This window comes from Amborella trichopoda, chromosome 9 (genome assembly GCF_054954075.1).
Source record: "Amborella trichopoda isolate Santa Cruz 75 chromosome 9, AtrichopodaSantaCruz75HAP2 v2.0, whole genome shotgun sequence".
Taxonomy (NCBI): domain Eukaryota; kingdom Viridiplantae; phylum Streptophyta; class Magnoliopsida; order Amborellales; family Amborellaceae; genus Amborella; species Amborella trichopoda.
The window spans coordinates 7,111,397-7,135,508 of record NC_142344.1 but is presented as its reverse complement, the minus strand read 5'-3'; the positions used below and the strand labels follow the sequence as shown (position 1 = coordinate 7,135,508).

The 24,112-nt window shown below is 40.8% G+C and overlaps 1 protein-coding gene across 5 annotated transcripts; it reads right to left on the bottom strand.

The window, feature by feature from the left end:
• Positions 1–23,368, bottom strand: LAZ1 (organic solute transporter ostalpha protein (DUF300)). 5 transcript variants are annotated; one of them, XR_016041216.1, is made up of 9 exons: positions 23,226–23,368; positions 19,513–19,806; positions 19,343–19,399; positions 18,970–19,078; positions 17,628–17,812; positions 17,402–17,490; positions 10,892–11,153; positions 8,793–9,049; positions 1–889 (listed from the first exon to the last, which is right to left on the bottom strand). XR_016041216.1 is itself a non-coding variant. In XM_088847567.1 (9 exons), exons 5-9 carry the CDS (start codon positions 17,784–17,786, stop codon positions 527–529), a joined length of 1,125 nt encoding a protein of 374 aa, XP_088703693.1. In that variant the 5' UTR covers positions 17,787–17,812; positions 18,923–19,078; positions 19,343–19,399; positions 19,513–19,806; positions 23,226–23,368; the 3' UTR covers positions 1–526. The 5 variants fall into 5 exon arrangements, 4 of the variants coding, with proteins under 4 accessions (XP_088703693.1, XP_011628892.1, XP_088703694.1 ...); XM_088847567.1 differs by having other exon boundaries at positions 8,793–9,044; positions 18,923–19,078; XM_011630590.3 differs by having other exon boundaries at positions 8,793–9,044.
• Between the last annotated feature and the right edge of the window lie 744 nt (positions 23,369–24,112).

The following is a 24,112-nucleotide window of genomic DNA, read 5'->3' as shown; positions in this document are numbered from 1 at the left end:
TGGAGAAATTCTTTAATTTCAAGGACCCAAAAAAGGCCCCCCAACTCTACAAGCTTCAATATTGAACCTCAAAACTCCATTAGAGGTAAACAGGCATAATGTGTATTACAAGTAGGGCAACAATGTGGATCATAAGGAGCCACTCTGCATGAATAGCATTCCTTGAAATTTACATTCATACAAAGTCACTCACCATGCAAAGCATTCCTTGAATGGGATGTAACCCACAGCAGAAAAAGTTACAAATGGAAAGCAAAGAAAAGAAAAGAACATAATCTGCACCTCCACCACTTCCTTGCAAACCCACCATCACCAATGGCAAAATTTACAATGCCCAGAGCAGCAAATAAAATTATATACCGGATCCTCAATCAAATATACCTTCGCTCTCTCTCCTATTGCACATTTGCAGCATGCCAAAAACAAACCCCGCAACTTCACCAGAATCAAGATTCTGTAACCTCTCTGTACGTGCACTGGTATTAGATTCATCTCTTACGCATTCTGATGGGAAAAACACACATTATCAGTCCTTGGTGATCCATCGGCATCCACGGATCTCATAGCCACCCTGAGCCTGATCACTGCTCTCTCCTCCACTCTCCGCACTTGTATAACCAGAAACACGTCGGTGCTTCTTGGCCCTTGAAGCTCCTCTGCAACCACTATCACTCATGCTCCCGTTGAGTAGGGGGTCATCGATACCTCTGATCACTCTCCTAGTGGGAGAAGAGGAGGCGATACAGCTATCATCCTTGGTTCTTCTCCCACCCTTCTCATGCCTCTTTATGTTCTGTTTTATCTTATGGAGCTTTTCATTTATCCGGGTGATCCCTTTCTCCATTGGCTCAACAGCATGCGTAACAGTGAACTTGACATCATTCATGATCTAAAATCACCAACAGGTTTAGCCAAGGAGATAAAAAAAAAAGAGTTTACAAGAGCATGCTACTTAAAGGGCACTGTTCAGATTCCAATTGTGAGTATGGCTTTTTGGGGCTTTTAGGCCTTTTTGGCCCTTGGACTGGCATGTTTAACAGATAGCATGGTTCTTTTAACTGTTGACTGAGTCTTCGCCAGTTCATCAGGATTTGTTTTCCTTTTTTGAGTTCTGGACTATTTAATTAGGGACGACATTTTTTTTTAAGATGTTCACTTTATGTTGAGTAAAATGGAGTATACAAAAAATGAGGCAACCACTCTGACGGGTGCCCTATACAAAATCCCTGTAGGGTCCAAAAATGCTATACAGCAAATAACATGAAAAAATGAAACGTGTTAAGTACAGTTCAGATTGCCTATGCGCTCTAAGGGGTTGGCAATAATGCCATGGTGGAGTTGGGTGGGGCTTTCTCCATGGCCAAAAACTCGGCAGCTGCATTAGCTTCCCTAAAAATGTGCTACCAAGAGACCCGAAGGCCCCCCTGCAAATGTGAGTAATCTCCATGGGCATTTGGCAGAGCAAGAGGCCCAAGCAATGACATTTCGAGTGTCTCCTTCGACCAGCAAAGCGGAGCTCCAGTTGGGGTTGAACTTTCAAAGGTCCTCCAAGAAGGCTAGGGCCTCGGCAAGATTAGAATCTGCAATACCAATAGGGAGTAGGAACGCATAATCGAGCCATCATGGGATCTAAAGATGCCTCCTATGCCAGAAGGTCTCTAGTTGCCAGAGCGAGCAACCATCAAAATTCAGTTTGGAGGTTCCTAATTCCGGTGACCTCCAAAGACAAGCCCGAGATATCCTGGAGGTCTCAAGTTCAGTAAAGCGTGCCAGTTACTGAATGGGTCTAAGAAGGAGAAATCTTTGAACATTTTTGGTTTTTGGCCCAGAAAGAAACCAGGGATCTAATTTTGTCAACTAAAGAGGACACCAAATTTTCCTCGCCCCTCAAAATTCTATTGCTCCTCTCTAGCCAAATAATCCAAAGGGTGGCAGCTATGGCAGCCCTCCAAAGGAATTTTCCTGCCTTGGGCCAAGGAGTAAATAGGGAAACTTGGAAGAGTTGAGGAACTGATGAAGGGGTGATCCAAGACCACTTGAATAAAGGAGAAGGTATCTTGCAATGGATGGCGACATGTGTATTAGTTTCTTCAGCCTCCTGGCACAGCGCATCGGTTGGGAAGTAGGACTCCTCTTTTTTGGATTTGATCAATGGTGAGCACTTTTTTGTAGAGTGCAATTCAACAGAAAACTTCGATTTCCCGGGGGATTGGGCAAGTCCACGCCTTGGAAGCGAAAGGGAGAGGGGGATGTGATTTGGCAGGTCCCAAAAGAAAGAGGAAACTGACAAGTTTCCTGAGGCTTCAGGTGATCATATGATGTTGTCTTCTCCTGCCCGGGGAAGATAAACGTGATGGAGAGTGTCGAACAAAGCCAGGAATCCTAACTCCTGATTGGTAATGTTTCTTCTGAAATTAGGAGACCAGGTCCTAGCTGATATCATATGGCTGAAATTGTCAGCCACAAGTTGAATTAGTGTCACAAGCCAGGCGAAAGAAGTTGTGAAACTGTTCCATAAGAGGTGTGTGACCAAGCCACACATCAGACCAGAAGCTAACCCTACTTCCCTCTCTTGGCCTAAACCAAATTTGTTGAAGGAAGAGATCCCGGCGGTGGAGAAGGGACCGCCAAAAGTCGCATATGTTACTAGTAGTTCTACACACCGGAGCCTGGGAGTCCACCCCGTCACTGTATGTGACGAATTACTTCCCTCTAACGATGATTGGGTTGGGTGGTGAATCTCCACCACCATTTGCCGAGAAGGGCTGTGATATGGGATTTGAGATTTCGGATACCCAAACCACCCTGGGATTCGGGCGAGTACAAGACTGGCCATGATATAAGATGGCATTTATGGCCTCCTTCACCCAACCAAAAGAAGTCGCGCATCTGGTACATCTGGTACAACCGAGGCAATAGTGTGGAAGAGGGACATCTGGTACACTGGGGTATTGGCTAAGGTAGGCTTGATGAGGATAAGCCTTCCAGCTTGAGAGAGAAATCTACCTTTCCATCCCGTAAACCTCCTGTCAAGGTCGACGACGGAACGAACAACGAAACTTTACGACAACATTTTCGCACACGTTCACTTGCATCACATACACAAGTGCTCTCTGAACCGTGCAATGAGGTCACCCATAACACGGCTCTCCCACTTGAGTTACCTTAGCCCCAGGCAATGCTATTCCATGAAAAAGGAAAAATGGCAGTGTAACGTTATAGTTATATATAGTATCAAAAGCTGGTTGCTGAGGGAGGGAAAGCCTTTCAAAAGGAGCCCAACTTCCTACAGTCGCAAGCAAGCCCTACTAAACTAAAGTAATCCATTGAGGGAGGCGGGGCATTCCAATACACAGCGGGAGTCCCACGTAGGAGGATGGTAGTTCCTCTACATAACACCCCCACCTATCTACCAAAAGTTCGACCTGTTGGGTGTCAGTGCATACCGCCATCATCTTGGATTTAGCGAGATTGACCTTGAATCCAGTGGTCATCTCAAAGCACTTGAGGAACAAAAGCAGGATGACCACTTGCTGGGGGAAGGGGTCGCAGAAGAGGAGCGTATTGTCCGCGTACTGAAGGTGTGAGATGATGGGACTAAGGCTGCTAGAGCGGAACCTCTTGAGGAGGCCCGCTTGGTACAACCTCAAGATAGAGGAATTGAAAACTTTGTCACAATGGCAAATCAGAATGGACATAGAAGATCTCCTTGGCAGAGCCCTCTAGTGGCCGAGAAGTAGCCTATAGAGGACCCTTTTAAGAGCAGTGTTTTAAAATGCGGCCACATCAGGCGCTATGCGTTGGGCAGTGCATAAAAAATCCCCGCATATGCGGTTTGGAGAGATGCCCCCGCATATGCACATCCCGCATCAGGCCGCATAATCTTTCGCCATTTTTTTTCTAAACTGTACCCATCGGGCAGGGGTAATAAGATCATTTTGACCTTCACAAATGGGGGGAAAGGGTTTGGGGGGGGATTAAACCTCCCAACCCACATTTTTCAGCCACTTTATCGGATTAGTTGAATCAAAAAAAAAATTGGGTGGAAATTTTATTTCTTGAAGTTCTTCGATCTGTGCATTTGTTAATGCTTGGTTGTTGATTTGTATCTTTTGGGTGTTGATTTGAGGAAGTTTGGGCAAACTTGTGACAAGTGACAACAAATCAAGGGTTTGTAACTTTAAAACCCTTTAATCTTCATGGACTTTTTGTTTGTAATATTTTGTAACTTTAAAGTTTGTGGTTGCAGATTTGTGCTTATGGTTGTTGATTGGTAAATGGTTTATGAAGCTAGTTTCAATTTTCTAGTTTCTATCAGGCGAAAATGGATTCAGAATCTCCGATAGTTAATACCTTTGGAGTTAATGAATAAACTAAATACCCACTATTCACATATATCACCACCATATTTTGTTCTATGCATTAACCTGTTTTTTCAGATTTTTTTAGAGTTTTTATATTTATTGACTGCATCGCGGCGATGCACCAGCATCCGGACCGCATCTAGCCGCATCGGTCCCCCCACCGCTTTCGCATCCCGCATTTTAAAACATTGTTTATGAGCACTGAGAAGATTGGGGATGAGATGCAGCCACAGATCAATTTCCTCTTTGGCAAGGAATTTTTTCAAGGATTTATTAGTCTACGTGGTCATAGGCTTTCTCCTAGTCAAGTCTAATGACCAGACCTGGTATCTTGGAGTTGTAGCAGGTGTGAATACATTCGTGCGTGATTAGTGCTCCATCCAGGATTACCAAATCTTGTGTGGGGGAAATGACTAGACCAAGGACGATCTTGAGTCTGGTGGCCAAAACCTTCGACAACAACTTATAGGAATTGTTGATTAGGCTAATCGGTCTGTAGTCTTTAAGCTCCTCGACTCCTATTTTGGGGATGAATGTTGCATTCATCCTTTGTGGATTACACCTCAGAATGAAATTCTGAGAAGAAGGCTAGAATATCTAACCGAATGGTGCCCCGAAAGGTTTTGAAAAGGGCAACTAGGTACCCATCAGGGCCAAATGCTTTGTTGGGACTGACATCTTTCAAGGCTTGAAGAATCTAGTCCTCGTCGAAAGGACGTTCCAGCCAAGTCGACTGGTCGGGGGAGAGCATATGCCAGGAAAGGTCTGCCATTGAGGGTTTGGCCCTGTGGGAGCAAAGAGAGGCTGAGAGAAGAAATCAATTGCTGCCCGTTCAACGACGACAGGTTGGCCCAGGATGGAGTCACTCACTTTGAGGTGGGAGATGGAGTTTTCCCTCCTGCAGTTGGCTATCTCGTGGTAGTACCCAGTATCTAAATCACCAAGTTTGAGCCACTTGATTTTGGCTCTTTGAGCCCAAAGATCTCTTCTTCGTGTAGAAGCGAGAGGAATTCGAGCTTAGCTTTGGACTGAATGTTAAGTTCAGTGAAGGTTAGAGGTCCAGCCGCTTCAATGGAATCCCAAGATTGGATGGACTACAGCAAGTCAGCCTTCTGGAAACGAAAGTTGTTCGGCCAACTTCGGCTCCAAGTTTTAAGGGAGAGTTTCAGAAGTTGGACCATGTGAATTGGGCCCCTTTGAGAGAGTAGTCCAGAAGTTGATTCTGGGAGATAAAGTCGGAAAATTGGACCATATCAGGGGAGATTCTGTAGTTGGAGTTGCGATCATGGGACCAACTGGTGCTGTTGAAGTCCCCTATCGACACCAAATAGGAGGGAGGAGCCAAGGAAGCTAGATCTTGGAGTTCGGCCTAGAAGGAATCCTTGAGGTTATTAGAGTTAGGCCCATAAACTCCAGTTAGCCCGTCAGAGACTCTGGACAAGACCACAATGAGAGCGAATCAGCCAGTCTAAGAGGTTACAAAAGAATGAATGGAAGGGTCCCTGAGGACCTAGAATCCCCCCGAGGAGCCTTGTGGCAACCCACTAGCAGGGCTTGAAGCCCCAGATCTTGCGAATCTCGGAAGGGAGGGTTGGGGGAGCTTGGTTTCAGCAAGTGCGAGGATGGCAGAAGAGTACTTGGAGCAGAGGTCCATAAAAGAAATTTGCTTATTGTAGTGGCCCAAGCCATGGATATTCCAGATTACAATCTTCATGATGAAAGAGGGAGATATTGGGCGCACCTTGAAGAGTGCCTGGAAGACTGCCAGGTAGACTGGGAAGAACTGGCACATGGCATGGATGGGATGACTTGGATCTCCTGGGATGCTCCCTTGTCGTAGTTCACCCCAAAAGCCAAGTTGGTGGGAGGGAGGTGGTGCATGGAGGAGAAGGGTTGGCAGCCAAGGAAGGAGAGAGGTGGGTAGGGTTGTGTGATGGTGAGCCCACCAAGAAGATAAGAGTCATTGATGGGGGATCACCAGAAGTGGAAGGTTCGGGTAGAGTAGAACCAACACTCATGTGATGGGACGAGGGAGGAGGATGGAGGTCGACTGGGGGGTTCGGCTGTTGACATGTGTCATGAGGTCTGCCAGGTGTCGCCCAATGATAGGGTGCAAGGGAGGTGATCACGTGATTAGGGTGATCCTCTTCAAAGGAATTAGAAATGGGTAGCATCATTTGAACGCTAGCTTGCGAGGCACACAAAGGAGCATGTGTGCTCCTTGGCGCAATTGCATGGACCGGGAGTGGTGGCATCACATGGGTTGTAGACTGCAGACAGGGTTGCGAGGTGGCCCGCTGGAGTGCGGGGATGTCACCACGTGGCAGGTGTGGAGGAGGATCAGGGACCGATGATCTTCCCTATAAACCATTTCGAAGAGCCGTGCGATTGCGGATCTGACGATCGCAATGGAATCTCCAGTGGCGCCTACAGTTGACCGTAGTCCACCCTGAGTGGAGCACCGTGGGCTGGCGATAGTGCTCCCGAGGTTGTGATCTCGTGACGGGAGTTTGGTGGCCCAGGAAATTGCTGTCGTACGGGGGGGAAGGCTGGAGACCAGGCCACCGGAACCTGGAAGAAGAGATCATTGACCTCCAACCAAATGAAGGGGGGTATGCGTGACAGGATAAGGGTTTCGACTAGGAGTCGGATGGTGCTGAGGGAAAGGGCGGTGACAGATCTCCAGTTGACGGCAATGAATGCTCCACATGCTTCTCTGATGTGGCTGAAAGTGTCCACGATCCACGCTTGGAGTGATATATGAGAGGCCTTGAGCCAGATCTTTTGTGGTTTGACAGCTCCCAACTCCTTGTGACATCTAGTGAAGGAAAGAGACGCCCTTTTGAATCTATGATTTGCGTGTCCAGGGCTTTGAGGAGGTTGTCTTCCGAGGAAAATGAGAATAAGAAATCTCCCGAGGACAGCAAATGAGGTCTGTATCACCCCAAACCTTAGTCCCCCATCACTCAATACCTTTGACATCATTACAAGGTGGTTGGAAATGACCCACCAAGGAGCGTTGTAAAGCTCATTCAAGGAATGTTGATTGTCTTCCTCCTACTGGGATGGAGAAGGGGGCCAAGAGACAAGAGAGGACCGAAGAAGGAAGAGCGTGGGTAGGGGGTAAGCTGGGGGTATAGAGGACGAGGGCTTACATGGATAAATGAGGTGGACGTAGTTTTCGTAGAGAGGGGGGAGAGAGTAGTTAGAGGAGGAGTACCAGACAACATAAGGTCTTGAGGAGGAAAGGGAAGTGGAAGAAGAGGGATGCGAGGTTGGCCAGCAAGAAGAGGCAGGTGTGGGTTGAGGATGGAGAGATGGAGAAGAGTTGGACGGAGGGAGAGAAGGAAGTTGATGGCCTACAGACAGGTGTCCACCATCGAGCGGGAGTGAGAAAGCTGGAGGGACAACAGTAGCTGTAGAGGAAAGAGAAGAGGTGATTGAAGAGATTGATGGGACAGAAGGGGGATGAGAATATAGGGATTGGGAAAGGCTGCAAGAATGGAGGGGAGGAGGTGTGCTGACAGGTGTTCTCCATCAGATGGAGCCATTTTGGCAACAGTAATAAATTGCAAGATTAATTTTGGACGACATTATACATTCTCAAAAAAGAAAAAGGACAATATTATGGTCTTTGGTTTTAAGGCCAGATTAACTGATCCGAATCCCAGTTTATAGGAATACATACATTTTCATTGTTTTGACCTCTCAGTTGCAGCAAGTACTTAAGGGTCTAAATCCCAGATACCCCCCTCCAGAGCCAGTTTATGAGGGAATATACATTTTCATGGGTTTGAACCTCTTGGGTTAGCAGAAGTGGCATAAATATCACAATAAATCCTAAGAACATAGGGGTCTACGGTTTCGCCTAGGCTCAGATGTAGACTGCAAGGGTTGCAACACAATGTCATGACTCCCAAAAAAACCATCCCTGCCCCACAAAAGATCAACAGTACAGACCAAAAAGAGAAACCATGGAGCTTTGGAAGGTCTGAAAATTACTTCAGGGAACTACAGGCATGCATGTATGTATAATTTTTTGTGAGATTGAATGATTGCATGTGTAATTAATACATGGGATGAATTCTTGACTGCAAAAGCAGTATCGTTTTGCAAGGTTGAGGATTAGTCACATTTGTTAAGGGAAGATGCGGTTGGTTACAAAGAGCTTGATTAAAAAACACATTGGCCAATTTTGGTCTTAAATTTTTAACCATTTCCAGTAAAAAAAGGAAAAGAACGAGGCACTAAGTATATAAAGCCTTTGTTTAAAAAAAAGAAAACCAAGTTCAAACACTTCTAAGCAAACTAATCAGATTTAAAACGGTACTGAAATCCAATAGATATTCAAAAGTCAGCCACTTTTGCAATGTAAATATAAAGCAAAGGCATAAAATAAGTGAAAATGGAAAGGATCATGGGACTTACATAGCCACCACCACCAAGAACAACATCCCGAACACTTTCCCTGAGAGTCATGCCTCCTTTCGGATTGATATCTGGCTGGGGGAGTCGCAGTTTTGTGGGGCGCTCGCTATCCTTGACCTCCTCTGGGTCTACAGGGCAGTCCACAGAAGAATAATCCCCAAGAACAGAAACATTCCCAGTATGGTGATCACCCATCAGTTCATAAGGCCGTGCAGGGAAAACATAGAGGTGAATGACTGAAGCAATGCCCATCTGTGCTGGAAGAAAATTATAGGCCCGTCAAATTTTTTACTACAAAATTGATACAACAAAAAAATTATGAACCTCTCTCTCTCTCTCTCTCTCTCACACACACACATAGAGAGAGAAGAAAGGGAGCATGCAACAACCGCAAGAAGTCTTTAAGACGCGACTTTCAATACCTAAATCAAGTCAATTTTAATTCCTATTTGTTTTGAAGTCCACATGAATGACACAAATCAATATAAATCAATTTACAATTTGATGTATGAAATTGCATGCAAATTTTCAGATCCCTCACCCAAATTTCGAGGGACTGAATGAGATATTATTTGTTTCATTATATTAAAAAGCCACACATTCCCATAATTCCAATTATACAATTTTAGCATGTTAAAGTTCTCATATAGTTAATAATAAGCATTTCTATAGTATGCCATTGTGGGAAGATGAATCAATATTTCTATATTTTGTCATTATGCAGGATGATGAACCAAGAAAACTCTTTTTTTTTGTGTATACATTGCATCATAGGACATCTATAATAAGTAAATTTCAGTTGAAATTTCCGTAAATCAACCCTTCACAACATCCAATGTAAAATGAGTATCTTGCTTGATCCATAGGGGGCCCATCAACTTCTTTATTTATTGCTGCTTACGGAGTGCCAATTACTGACAATTCTCTTCTTAGTCCTTAGGTTATATCCCAGAATACCAAATCAAATGCATATGAAAAATAAATAAACATTAAGCCTCAAAGCCCCTTTGGCAATGAAATCCATTCGTCTGTATTTCTAAACTCCACAAGGAAGCCCCATCATATGGTCTTCACCATAAAGTCAAAACTTGCATGCACCTTTCTTCATCAGTTTTCAGTTGACCAAATAATGGAAGTCCATTTCGAGAAGCCCATGTTTGCATTCCTTTAAATAACTTGGACCATGTTCTCTTCACCACCCCAGCCCTTCAGAAGATGCAGCTTTTCCTTCCCTTCCATACAAGCAATGAACTATAGATAAGCCTGCCCGACATTCAGGTGAGGGGCTTGTAGACATTTTCAGACATATTAATCGGCATGTACCATAAGAGCCTTCCAGTATTGCAATTTAATGGCAACAGAAGCAACAAAAACCTTGGACTGACCTGAAAGTGTTATCTAATTCATTCTGAGACCTGTCAATAGTGAAGGATAATTCCCTTACTGTTATTGATAAGAAACTTTATTCCCTCAGATGTTGGCTAACATTTTCGGGATCATCCACCTCAGTCGCAGTAGTTATAACTTCCTGCCACATCTATGGATTAACAAAAGTTGAAGTCAAGATGTCAGCCAAGAGAAACAGAAGAAAGATAACCTATTATGTGGATATTCCCTCGCACTTTGCCAGTGGTTCCATGATATGTGTGCCTCTGTCTGCGTGTGTGTGCATGTCGGGCAGTTCTGCAGTAGGATTTGAACTCGGGAGTAGTGTCACAACAGTCAACACCTTAATTAATCAAGCCCAAGCCAGAGTATGAAAAGAATATCTTTGGCTTTATTTGTTTTTCCCATTGAGTTTTACTCAGCCACTATGCACGTAAACATCTGTTTGTATATTTAGGGTACAACGTGATGTATACTTTTCGATGTACTCATATGATGTACATGTTTTATATTTACAAAAAGCAGAAGTGTTTAAGGCTTGGCTTCCATGAAGATAAGTCAAAGATAGGTAAAAGAAAAGATGTCTGGAATTCATCCAGGCAGAAAAATTAATTAGAATAAATAAGTTAACACTCGTAGTAAAGCACGTGTAGAAGAAGAGAATACAAATACCGCTATGCAGATTGTCGTACAAGAAGAGAAATTACAAATACCTCTATGCAAATGATGAAGTCCTGTACACTTGATTTGAATTGTAGGCCTTGAGCGATAGCGCTTTTGAACAAGCCCAAGGCATACAGAATAGCTATTGCCACACCTTGCCACCAAGTCAAAAAGACAATGGATTTGAACATCAAGAACTTGGCTAGAGGTTTTATATGTTCCAACTCATCCTTTGTAGCAGCATAAAATTGAACCAAACAGTACAGTGCCCATGATTGGCTAAAATTCAGAACAACAGCCATGTAGGGGTACCTACAGAAGTTTAAGATAGAAATTATCTCACATCAGAAAAGCTTGGCAAAATAAAAAATTGGGGAAAGATCCCTAAAAATAAAACTCATGCAACATATTCGCCAGTGCGCCCCTCATCAAGCATTGCAACTTATGTCGGATAACTCATTACAATATTTAACATGCGAGTGTGCTTTATGTTTTTAAAGGTGGAAGACAAAATATGTTTTAATATGAAACATTGATTCAGAAAAAAAAAATGCAGCACCTGAAATAAACTCTCAAATCATTTCACAAGATAACTTAAGCAACATCAATGGATCGGATTTGAAAATAGCTAATGATTGTGAGGATATCATCTTGGCTGACTTCTTTCTTAAATCACCTATGTATCGTCCAAAGAGGAGTCAGCACTGTTCCCAGCATAATTTAGAAAATCTCAGGATGTCTAAAGTCTTGGTAGCAATTTCGAGTAGCTTATTCAAAGCATTCTGTACTTTTTGTTTTTTGGGTTTTTCCATTTGTTATTTGCAACTTCTTTTCATGAAAATACTTTCCACCAAATCATTTAACAAATTTAAGACTCATGAATGAAAGTACCAACACGAGCAAAGTGAAAGTTTTATAGTGGGTTATGTAGCTCAGCAAACATTTTTAAATAAGTCCTTAAGAGCAATTATAGCCAGGGATTGACCCAACAGCAAGTGAATAAAAGGACAAACATTTATCACACAGGAGCAATCCAAAGAATATTAAATTATGAATGTTAAGGAACACTTTTTTGTTAGAATGTTAAAATTCGTATTAAGAAAGGGGTGAGTATACAAAAAAATGGGCTACCCATAAGCCAGGAGCTATTTAGACCAAAAAATGGCTATCCACAAACTGCGAGCTCTGTACAAAAAACACTGAGAATTTACAAAATTTGTCTTACGAGACAAGTAGTAGAAATAGGGCTTAAGAAACTCGGTATTCCTGCTCTCCTTCCCTTGTTTGGGCGTCTTGGAAACCTTTCTGTATAGTGACCGCGAACAGGGTCCACCGTATACACCACCCAGCTTGTGGGTGGCCATTTTTTTGGATAGATTATTTTTTGTATCTTGTACACTTTCTCTTTAATTCAAAGTAAACAGATTCAAAAACAAAAAAAACTCGGTAATTCTGTACAAGGATGACAGCAGAGTGCAAAAAGTGTGATTATAAAAAGACAAACAAGAAGGAGATGGGCATGGCTAAGGGGGATCTTCTGGTTGTACCACACTAAGGCTAGGCTTGGTCGCTCCTTCCTTGGCCAGACAGCCTGCCAAAGAGGTTGATTCTCTTGGAGGGTCAGAGAAAGTGACATAAAAATGGAGTCACAAGAGGGAAGTTGTAACATAAAACTATGGTCAAATCTCAAAGTTACAGGGAAGAACTGGGAGGCCCAAGCAGAAACACTGCAGGAGATGCCTTCGGTATCCATGTGCATATCATTAGATCAGCAAGAAGAGCCATGGCTTTGGCCATGTTGGAGACTACAATTCCAGTATAGACAAAGAAATTCCTCAAGATCACACCATTATAGCCTAGGAATGCCTGTAATACCAGCAGGCCCCAGATTGCCTATTAGGGGTGGCAACGGATCGGGTCGGGTTCAGGTAGACCCCAACTCAGACCCGACCCGACTAAGTTTTTCCCGGGCCGGAACCAACCCGAGTAGGGTCCAAGTCATTTGGAACCGGATCCGGCTATAAAAAATATAAAAATGCAAAAAAATTATATTATATATTGTAGTATATATATTGCATATATTTTATACCGGGTTGGGTTGGGCCCACATGACCCGGACCCGACATGATAGGGTCCATGCCAGACCCGATCCTAGGTGGAGAACAAGTCATTTGGAGACCCGACCCGCTGGGTCCAACTGCCACCCCTATGCCTATGGTGCAACCATCGAAGTTGAGCTTGATGATTCTTTAAGTTGTGGCCCAGGATGAAAATATATTGATAGGGCAATGGAAGAAGAAGAGAAAGAAAATCTGGGGAGGACTGGCCACTGAACTCTCCAAAGGACAGGGTCCATGTGATGGTCAAAGCTCTGATATAGTCAATAAGGTGGAAGATACGCAGTTCTACACTTTGGAATGTTCTACGATTTTACACCAACCAAATGGATCAAGGATGCATAAGATGGAAAAAGGCCAAATGATAAGGCCAGAATTGGGGAAAGGGAGGCGAACCAAATCTGGAATTAAGCTAGCAATTCATGCCGGGCAACCCGAGCAAACTTGAATAGAGAGAAGAAGGTTCAGATCTAGGAAGCAGCGTTGCAGTGTAGAAATACAGATTGATCGCTGTTTCTGCCTCCTCTTTGAACATGAATACTGAAGCCACGCCTTTGTAGATTATCTAGGGTAAGCACTTCGATAAAGACAACGAGCCAGTCAAAAGCATGATGCACCTGGATAGATTGACAATGGCTGGATAGGTGTTTGCAGGGATGTGTGATTGTAGAAGTCCGAGGGCTTTCCTAAGGTGGAAGGGCTTCAATAGATTTATATTTTATCGGCCCCCTGTCAGATTAAAGTCTCCATAAGAGAGGCAAAGTCAGATGCTTCTTGAGGGTTCAAATTGTGGCAGAAGAGAGGGGCCCAGCTTTGGCGAGCACCGAGCTCCTCAAAAAGATATAGAGGCCTCTATATCAGTGGCAAAATTGCCTAGCCGGGGAATAAATATTCAAGCGTGGAAGACTACATCTAGAGGTCATGCCAAAACTTGATGCACCTCCCGTTTGGGCTGGAAAGTGAATTCTTAGGTGAAATAGGCACAAATATGGATAATGCTTCAACAAGCACCAATCAGTGTTTTAAAAAGCGAACCACTCAACACCTACGCGGATATCCATGAGCGTCCACCTAGGCGCCCAGGAACCTGCCTAGGCGGCAGCTCAGGGTTTGCGCCCCGCCTAGGGGCAGAAATGCCCCTCGTTGAGGGTATTTTTGGGTCTTTTTTAAATACTAAAGGTGCAAAATTGTGGTTTTAGGTTCATTTGAAATTTAAAACCCATTAGAGCCTATTTTAGAAAGAGAAAAACCCAAAAAACAAAAAGTCTACTGGGCCGCTCAGGTTCTGAGCACCCCGCTTAGGTGCTGGGCGGCCTGAACCCCCTGACCGCCTAGGTGCCGCCTAGCGCTTTTTGAAACACTACACCAATGATAAAACATTAAGATGGGCCTTTGGGGAGCCATCCACGATCGTCAGTCCCATAGTGTTGTGAGATTATCATCTCCAAGACGTGACCCAATTCGGTGGCAAAGCACCACCACAACTTGCCTATGATGGCAAGTTTTGTCTCCTTGAGCTTCCTAGTGCCCAGATCACCAGTCCTCTTGGGAAGACAGTCTGTGTTCCAATTGATGAGGATGTATTTGTGGGAGTCTCCTGCCCCACTCCACACGTGGACAACTGCCACACGAATCCAAAAAAGGGACATTTGGAAAATGGGGATATTGGACAGGGTGGCCATCAAAAAAGGTGAACATACATCCTAAGGAGGTAGTGGCACTTCCATGCAGCTAATATCTTATCGAACACCTCCATGACACTGTCCTGCTGATGTTTCCTTGGTTTGCTAAAGCACATAGAGAGACCAAAGTACTTCAAGGGGAGCATGTCTCGGCTACAAGACAGACTATGGGCAAGTCAGGAATGTCGTTAATGGCAACACCAATAAAATTGGTTCTTCTCATGTTGATATGCTGGCTAGAAGCCAATTCAAAGCACCTAAGAAACAACCAGAGAGATAGAAGGTGTTGCCTAGCAAATGCATAAGGTGTCCTCAATGCCCTGCAGATGAGAGACACACGGGCCACTGGGGGCATGGAAACCGTGAAGGAGGTTATTGTAATAAAGGCCATTGTTGGTTTAACTGAAGATTTCAGCCATAACGAAAAGGAAATGTTGAAGGGGTGTCTCCTTGCCAGAGGCCTCATGATGCTGGTAAGAAACCTTGGGGAGATACATTAACAAGGACAGAGAAGTAGGTCAAGGAAATACATACTCAAATCCAAGAACTCTAGTCCAAACAGGACTGAATAAGATTATGTTCATCACATCTTCTAGGATGTCACTCTACATGATCGTAAACTTTCTCAGATTCAAGATTAGAGATCATACCAGGAAGTTTGAGTTGATGATGCTTGCAGATGCACTCATGGGGCGTAAGTGCACCATCCAGAATTTGTGAACAAAAGAACCGGCGAGGAAATAATTTTAATGAGGATGGGAAGAAGCCTCGAGGTGAGAAACTTTGTAATAATCTTGTAGGAGATGTTTAGGAGGCTGTTTGACACTTAGACTTGAGGTTGGTAGTTTTTTCTACTACGTCTAATTTAGGAACTAATGCAATAAAATTCACATCCATACCCTTATGATTCATATACCTCTTGGGGAAGGTCTGAGAAGAGTTCCATGACTATGAGCCCAATACAATCCTCAAAGAAAAAAAAAAAAAAGGCAACCCGGGATACATCTGGGCCAGAGAGCCCATCTTTAGCTAGACCTGCTATAGTGTTTAAAGTCTCAGATTCCAAGATGGAGGCCCAACATAACAACCACCAACATAGAAGAGAGGAAAGACACACAAAGACCCTTAGACTACAGACTGATAAAATGAACTAGAACATTCTCCAAATCATATTTATGAGATGTGAGGATCAGAGTGGGAGGAATGGTAGGAAGCTTCAGAAAATTTCTCATTCAGATTTTATGTCACTATGAGAACCTGTGGTAGCAAATGTGACCTCATAATGCATTGCACGGCCATCTGCGCATTGCCCTGACCCGCATATCCGAGCTTTCATGATGCGGCGCATCAACCGCATACGTGTCACATCGAATCCATGTGTCATATCAAACGAATATGCGTCACATCGAACGCATATGTGTCACATCAAACGCACATGCGCCACATCAAATGCATATGCGGCCGCATTGCCCATATCAATATCACCCACAAGTAGGGTTCCGGCCATGAGCAGGGGAAAACTATAATTCCTTTCCTCCAAAAGGGGGGGGGGGAACGGTTCCCCGGGGGGATAGATAACTCCGGCCAAAACCCCTAGATCCATGCTTCATGGTTCTAAGAGGATTGAAATAAAAAAAAATATAGTGCTTCCAAAACTTTAGGAAAACAATTTGGGGTTTGTTCTTAAATCTTTGCTGGATTGTTAGATATTGTTTTGGGCTTCATTTTGAAAGTTTCTAGAGAAGTTTCAACAAGTATTTGAAGGATTCAAGGCCTAGGAGATTAAATCCAAGAAATCGAAATTTCTTTTGAAATGGGATTTGTAAGTTATGTTTAGGTTGTGGCTTTGAAGTTGCAGCCGTAAACTCCTGGTTGTGAAGTATTTTTGGACTTGGACAGTCAAAAAAATAAAAATAAAATCGAAAAAGTATTTTTGGTCTTTGGATGTTAAGTTGAATTGTTAATTGTTACTATTGGGATGGAATGGATTATATTATATTACACCACATGTATATAAACTATATCACTCTTTATCAGACAATCAGGCGACTCGGTAGCTAAAAATTAGAGAAAAGTACTAAATTAAAGTTTGAACTATCTCATAAATCACACATGTATTTTTCTATGCATTTTTATATTTTTATATTTATCTATTTTTTCTTAAATACATTGACGGCATCATCGCATATCCACCCGAATTGGCACCGTAGAGAGCCACATCCCACATCGGACTCCCAACCGCATCAAGTCCAAATCCCCCATTTGATAACACTACTAAGAATTAATATCTTTCCACAGTTCTTGTGAGATACTCAACAGCACACATGAACTAACTGTAGAGCAAGTAAAGGACCGACTCCCATGAAATGTTTTCTGTTTTCAAACTTATCATTAATATGAGTGGAGAGGTTGTGACTGGTATGGATTTCCTTACTCTTTTAATACCGAATATGATAAATGGATAAAATTTGTAATCCAGGATAAATTTCAGAAAAAGAGTGAAGCACAAAACAACCACCAAAATACCCAAAACAGTACATCAACAGGGAGTCCAAAACCAGTGAATAATCATAGTAACAATTATACACTAAAATTAACTGAAACTGCAGCAATTATACACTAAAATTAACTGAATTATACACTAAAAATTAACTGAAACTGCAGCAAAATGCCCACAAGAGAGAAAACCAGAAGACTAATTACAGGGTAAATATTGACTTATTTTCTAGCAAGATCTAATTGTCCAATACCATCATCTTACCCGCAGTTCAATTTAAACTCTCCTTCACAGTATACTCCAAATGCTTCCAAAACCACAGCTAAAAGAGCAGTAAAGGTCTTTATCAACATCTACAAAAAATTCCAAAACTCAATCAATATTAATTATAAAACAAGACAGTAGAGAAACTCCAAATAACAAAGAATAAATTGATACCTAGCTAACAAAATGGAAAGAATAATGTTTCTCAAATGTAGAAGACACTTACATATTGAACGATACCAAACTTGACAACTTGATAAAACCATTGACCAAGTTTCCATGGTCTGACAAAGTAGTTCATCGGGAAAGGATGTTTAACAACTCCTTTTTCAGAACTAGACTCCAATAATGGCGTTTTGGAACTTAAGCGACCCTTCCTTTTCATAAACTCAATGGTCCTCTCCTCACCGCCTTGAAGACACCATTATATAAATTAAAATATATAAATTAAAAGAAAGATACTAAGAGAATCAAACACTGTCAAAGTTTATCACTGTGCCCATAAATCACAAATCAAGAATAGAAGATCTTAGAATGATTAATAGCAGTAAGTCTCAAGCACACAATTCAATGGTCAATATATTTGGTTGCATCTCCATTAAAAAAATTATATTTGGCAGACCCTAACAGAGTTCTATCACTGAAAACTCTGGGATACATGATCCGCTTGTAATCATAAGGGACATTACCTTAGAATCAATTACATAGAAGACCCAAAGAAGGAACATTCAGGTAAACCAGTTCATTGAATTCACAATCTATCATTAGACACTTCCTTGTATGCCCTTATGAAACACAATGGTTCCATGAACTAAAACACTGAGCACACATCTCAAATTGACCATATCTGGATATAGACATCTAGCAAAGATGTACTAATGATATCAATTTATCCCATAGTAGCACCAGAAAGAAAAACGAAAAAGATAATATAGGTTGCTTGATAACTGAAAACAGAGTTACAGACACAGCTTGGAATGCATGATGGGATATCTAGGCATATCATTTTTCTTGAAAGAATGGTTTACTTTAGGCTTATCACTTAGTAATGATGTTTACCAAACTTCTATTTAAAATCTAGAGAAGTTGGTTATATTTTTCTCTGTATGTCTAATTAATCGAGAAGGAGGGTTCTGATATATCTCAAACAGAAATAATTCAAATAGGTTTGAATTCAAAAACTCGCACTTGAATACATTTAGTAAATAAAAACAAAGCATACATGTATTGTAATAGAGAACAAAGTGAAATGCATTAACCAATAACCACAACCTCCATTGAAAAGCATGCAAGCAAGTTATATAGATATGACAAGTTATTGTTAGATACCATGGAAGATCATTGGGGCATGATCCTACTCCAAAAGACAAACCGAACCTTATAAAGTAATAAGATCCATACCAACAAATAGCAAAGACAAACTGAACCTCACAGTAAACATTCCAAACCACCACCACACCCCGTCTCCCCCCCTTCAAAAAAATAAAAAACAAAGGCAACAAAAAAAAGGGCAAACTGAACCTCTGGAAGAATAGATTTTGATATCACAGGTTCGTGGTTAGGCATACCCAAGCAAGCAATCAGGTATCTCCCAAAGCAGTACATAGCAAAAGCCTCATAGCAATCTCTTAAAATTTCACAATCAACACTGATTGATGGATTTATTAGCGATACAAACTGCAAAAGAAAGAGAGAGGATTAATTACAACGAGTAATCATGATAATGTGCAAACCAATTGGAAATGGGAGGTATCAGATAAAGTATGCTACATGAAGGATTGGACCACCCTTTTTAGATGGATTTTTGTGGTGCACCTTATTTCAACAGTATAAGGTTGACACCTTATATAAACTTTGCCTTCTTTTATTAATAAAAAGAAACCACTTTATTGAGCAAACAGTTGTTCCCTATCCTACAATTTTGAGCAAGAAAGAGCTTACTGACTCAATTGAATAGCATGGAACCATTAGAATGACACCAATGAGAAATTTTTGCTCCTGCAAAACATCGAAAGAGATCTCACCACACTACATATAAAAGTAATAAACTATTTGTATTACATTTTAAAATTTGAAACTGAACATCAGAAACACAAGATTTTAAAACGGACCTCAGGATTCTTGTATGCTGAAAGATGTTCAAATATTAGAAACATAGAAAGAGAAAGAGTCACGAGCACTAAAGTTCCAGCAACTATAGCTGCCCATGGTGGGGTAACATAAGTCTGAATGTCAACAAAGAAAGATCCAGCAATTTTCATCAGATCCTCTAATTGTTTTAGATTTTCATTTACTCCCAACATGCTGCAATTTTTTTATTCTCCTGCATCAAATGGTCTTGAATGGCTTCCTTCCTCCTAGAGATCCCAGTTTCCTATGAGTTCATACCATTGCCCACAGGTAGCCTGTAACAAAATAAAAATATTAATAATGAAGAAATTAAAGATAAACCTGGCAATCATAGCTTACACAAAAGGGAAGCATAAAATAGAGATGTAATAACAGAGTAACATTAAATGAACATATATCAAAAACCAAAACAAGCAAGCATTAACGTTATAATCATGTTATAACTCTCCCCATCTGTTTAGCTACGGAATGCACTCAACAAAAATTCTGCCTGACTCAAAAGACATCAATGCTCGAACTTCCAGATGTGATCCATCACACTTGAACATTGTCAAAGGATAAATCAACTCAAATCATTTAAATTTGTTTAGACGGGGGAAAAAATCTGCTCAAAACACATGGTCAAGTAAACTGAGAAGCCTTTCAATGCTGGATGACCTGGGCAAGTGATGTAGATAAAAAATTTCGAGAATTCAAATTTTAAATTTTTTTTTTATGGGATTAACTTTTAGGAATTGGGAGGTGCGTGAGTTTTTTTTATAAGTTAGCCTTGATTGTTTTTAGTGAGATGAGGAATATTTAGTTGAAGTTTATACGTAGGATAGAAGTTTCCAATTGTTTTTTTGGGTTGAGGTGTTTATTCCTTGTTTAGTAGATAACTCTCATGGAAGAGATTGTGGGGACTCACGTTATATTGAGAGAGTTATAAAAGATTCCAATTTGTATGGACTTCAAAGACATGGGAGAGAAGATTTACATATAAGAAAAAATAGGAAGTTAGGGAGACTTGGGGGTGGGTAATGTGATATAGGAGGTAGAGAAAGAGTCATTTTGGGGTTTTATTTTATTCTATTTTACTCTCTCTCTCTCTCTCTCTCTCTCTCTTATTTATTTAAAAGGGACAAACATCTCTCTTTCGAAAATGATGTTCAATTGAGTAAAGAAAGAGTTTTCTTTGATCTTATGAAGAGATCTTTGGGGTCCACCCTTGCAGCCAGAGAGGGGGTATAATCTCTCATCTATTCATTTTTATAGTTATTTTCCCGAATTATTAATTTTCTCCCTACATCAGCAAGTAGATACCATCACCACAAGTTTTGAGTATTAAAATTTATATGCAAGTATTTTTAAAGCCTTATAATGCAAGAACATATGAGTATCAAATCAAATCCTCTGGAGAGCTTAATCAGCACCAACCAATCACAATATCTATTGTGTTTGTTTCTTTTGACACCCAAAAACAAAATATACTGTAAGGCAGCATAAATAAAACATGCAAATGGATGGTTGAACAGAACTGTTTTTTTCTCTTTTTGGTTTAACAATGTTGAACAGAATTACTACAATCAGAAGAGTGTGCAGTTCGTCTTAAAGTCTTCTTTTTTTTATATAGATCTTGGGCTCGGAGTCGCTCCGGGAGGTAAACTTAACATCATGCCCTTATCCGATATCAATAGCTGCATCAAGCCCCATTCCCAAAAAAAAAAAAAAAAGAGCTGAACCAAGCACCAAGCCAAGAATAGAAGTATATGAGGGGTATCTGCTGAGATGATGATTTACCTACCGACTGATGCCATAGCAATCCATATCATGAAAATTTTCCGTTATAGTGAATGTAATCACTTCTTATCAAACACAAAAGAACAACAACAATATATGGACAAGGAACGGAAGATGTCGGAAATTATGAATCCATTCAGGAGACTAATGGCTAGCAATTCACCCAAAAAGTTTCAAGATGATTGTGTATGCTAAGATTCTAAGCCTACTTCATCTCATGGGTGGTGCTTGACATGTTGTGCAGAGCGACATCAGTTTCAAGTGATTCCCCATGGAAGTATGCTGGAATGTCCTAGAAATCCTTTGAAGAGGATAGTAGAAGATGAACAACCACAATTTCAGGGGCTAATGGAAAGTGAAAGTTCTCGAGAAGAAAACTCTCATTCATAGATTTGATCCTCGGCAAAATCCTCGCACCATTAAACAACTCTTAACAATGCTTTGAATTTGCCGCTTCTAATCATGTTCTTTCCACTATTACCACTTTAAGTTCTCATTGCAGTTCTTTGGGTCACTCAAGTCTTAAGTGCCCTTTCATTGATGTTGATCACTGACGATAATTCCAAAGAAAAATGAGTTTGTTTGAGACAAATTGATAAAGCAAGTATATGCCTTTCATGTCCATCGGAGGTCAATAATTCCAACTGAGTTGATGCCCAAGAATGACAAGTGGGAGAACAAACTAAAATATGCCTTCGGAAAGCATACGGTAATCAAAAAATACTCTCTTGACACTGTTGAAATTATTATTTGTTATGTTCATAAAAGGTTGAGCAATGAAATCATTTCCATTTTTTGTTAATTACTTAATCCAATTTCATCTAATCTTGCTAGCATGAAAGCAACAGGTTTCATTAATTGCATTTCTTTCAGGCAGGCAACTAAGGAAATCAAATTACACATGTTTTAGGCAGGTACAAAGAGAGTATCATGCATATTCAGAAAAGCAGATCTCCAATCCCTTTGAGTACACGTCGTTTGCCCTTTTAAAGCACCTACTACGACTGAAAAGGAGTTCAAGGTGATATGCAAATCTACTACATAAAAGATGATGAAGTTCGGCCATCACTTCAATCTCATGAAAACTACTCTAAAATCATTGTGACTACTGATCAGTAGTCGTACAAAATTCCCAAAGAGATACTTCATACACTAAATAACTCCTTTTCTTTTCAAAATTGTGCTTATTACAAGCAAGGACAGATCTGGCTCCTACTTAGAGATTTTGGTAAAACATCGTGGTTTTAAAATCTGAGGCTACAATTGATCCAGAGTCTCAATAAGAGAATTCGTACCCATTAATTATATGCATAAATAAATAAAAACAAGTAGTGACATTAACAATAACAACCTCCGAAATTTTTTGGTCTTCTAGCTCAAACATAACGCTTCAATTTAAAGTGTGCGGTAAAATAAAAACAGGAGCCAACCCCTTTGCAACAATCGAGGATTTCAGTACCACAGCGGAGAACTGGATATGGCATAAAAAAGACAGTACTTAAAACAGAAGACATCGTAGAATAGTCATCAAAACAAAATGCCAAAAAAGGATGGAAAAAAAAAAGTTTAGAAATGGTACTTATCACACACAAGTCAATACAGAGGACCAAACAAACACAATCGAAAGAAAACCAACAGACCAAACAATCCTTCCCATTACTCACTCAATGGGATATTAAAAAAAATGAAATGAAAGATCAAATTTCCACCACATGAAAACAAGTTTGAATTAGCAGCTCTAATCACAAATTCAGAAATGAGATAATCCACAGACAATAAACTTCAACGACGAAAATACCCAAAACACTACAAGCATGAATTGCGCATTATACTGGTCAGAAATCATTTCTAAGGCAAAGGGAAACTAAATCCAAAAGAAAAAAGACGACAAATTAGGGTTGATGACTGTAAATACCTGTGAGTTTCTGCATGTAAAGATGAACAGAAGAGAAGGTGGATGAATTCTCTTCTGAGCACCCCCTTAAACCCTAAAATTCTTTTCAGAAGCTTCTCATAATGAACGAAATGCAGGGAAATTTTGGTCGAGTACGTACACCCTTTTTTTAATATATTTTATTATATATATGGACTAAAATAACCCCATGTACTATTAGTCTCTATGTTCTTACTCTATACTTTCTTATATAATCCCTAATAAATAGACAATGTCATATATGTCCTAATAATGATCCCTGAATTTTATTTAGCTAAGAAATACAAAGTTTAAATTAAAAACAAAAAAAAAAAAAAGGAAAATACACCCCAAAAAAAACTGCTCTATTTTTTATATTTTAAAAAATAGTTCCACATATTTTATATTTTAAGTTCAATCCAAATGGTATATCAAATTAACCTCCAGTTCTATATGTATATTCTTATCACCCCCACACACCCCTATAATAATAGGAAAAATGTATAATAAGATTATTTACCTTTGGCATAAGGTGGTCGTAATTAATCTTCACCATTGGATGTGAAATTTGATGATTGCATTTACTCCATTGACCATGCTCAAACTTAAAAATAAATTTTTTTTGACTTTATGATATACCGAAGCTATCAAATTTCACATAGGATCGTTATAAGTAATTGTGTTTTCCTTGTATCAAAGGCAATTAGTCTCATTGTATACAACACGTGAAAGCAGTGTTTTAAAAACCGGCGAGTCGAACCGGACTCGCCCGATTCGACTCGGGAACCGGCACAACCCGTGCCGGTTCCGCCCGGTTCTAAAGAAGAAACACTCTGGTTCCAACCCGATTCTGTCCGATTATGCCCGGGTTCCCTCCCTGCACGCCTGCG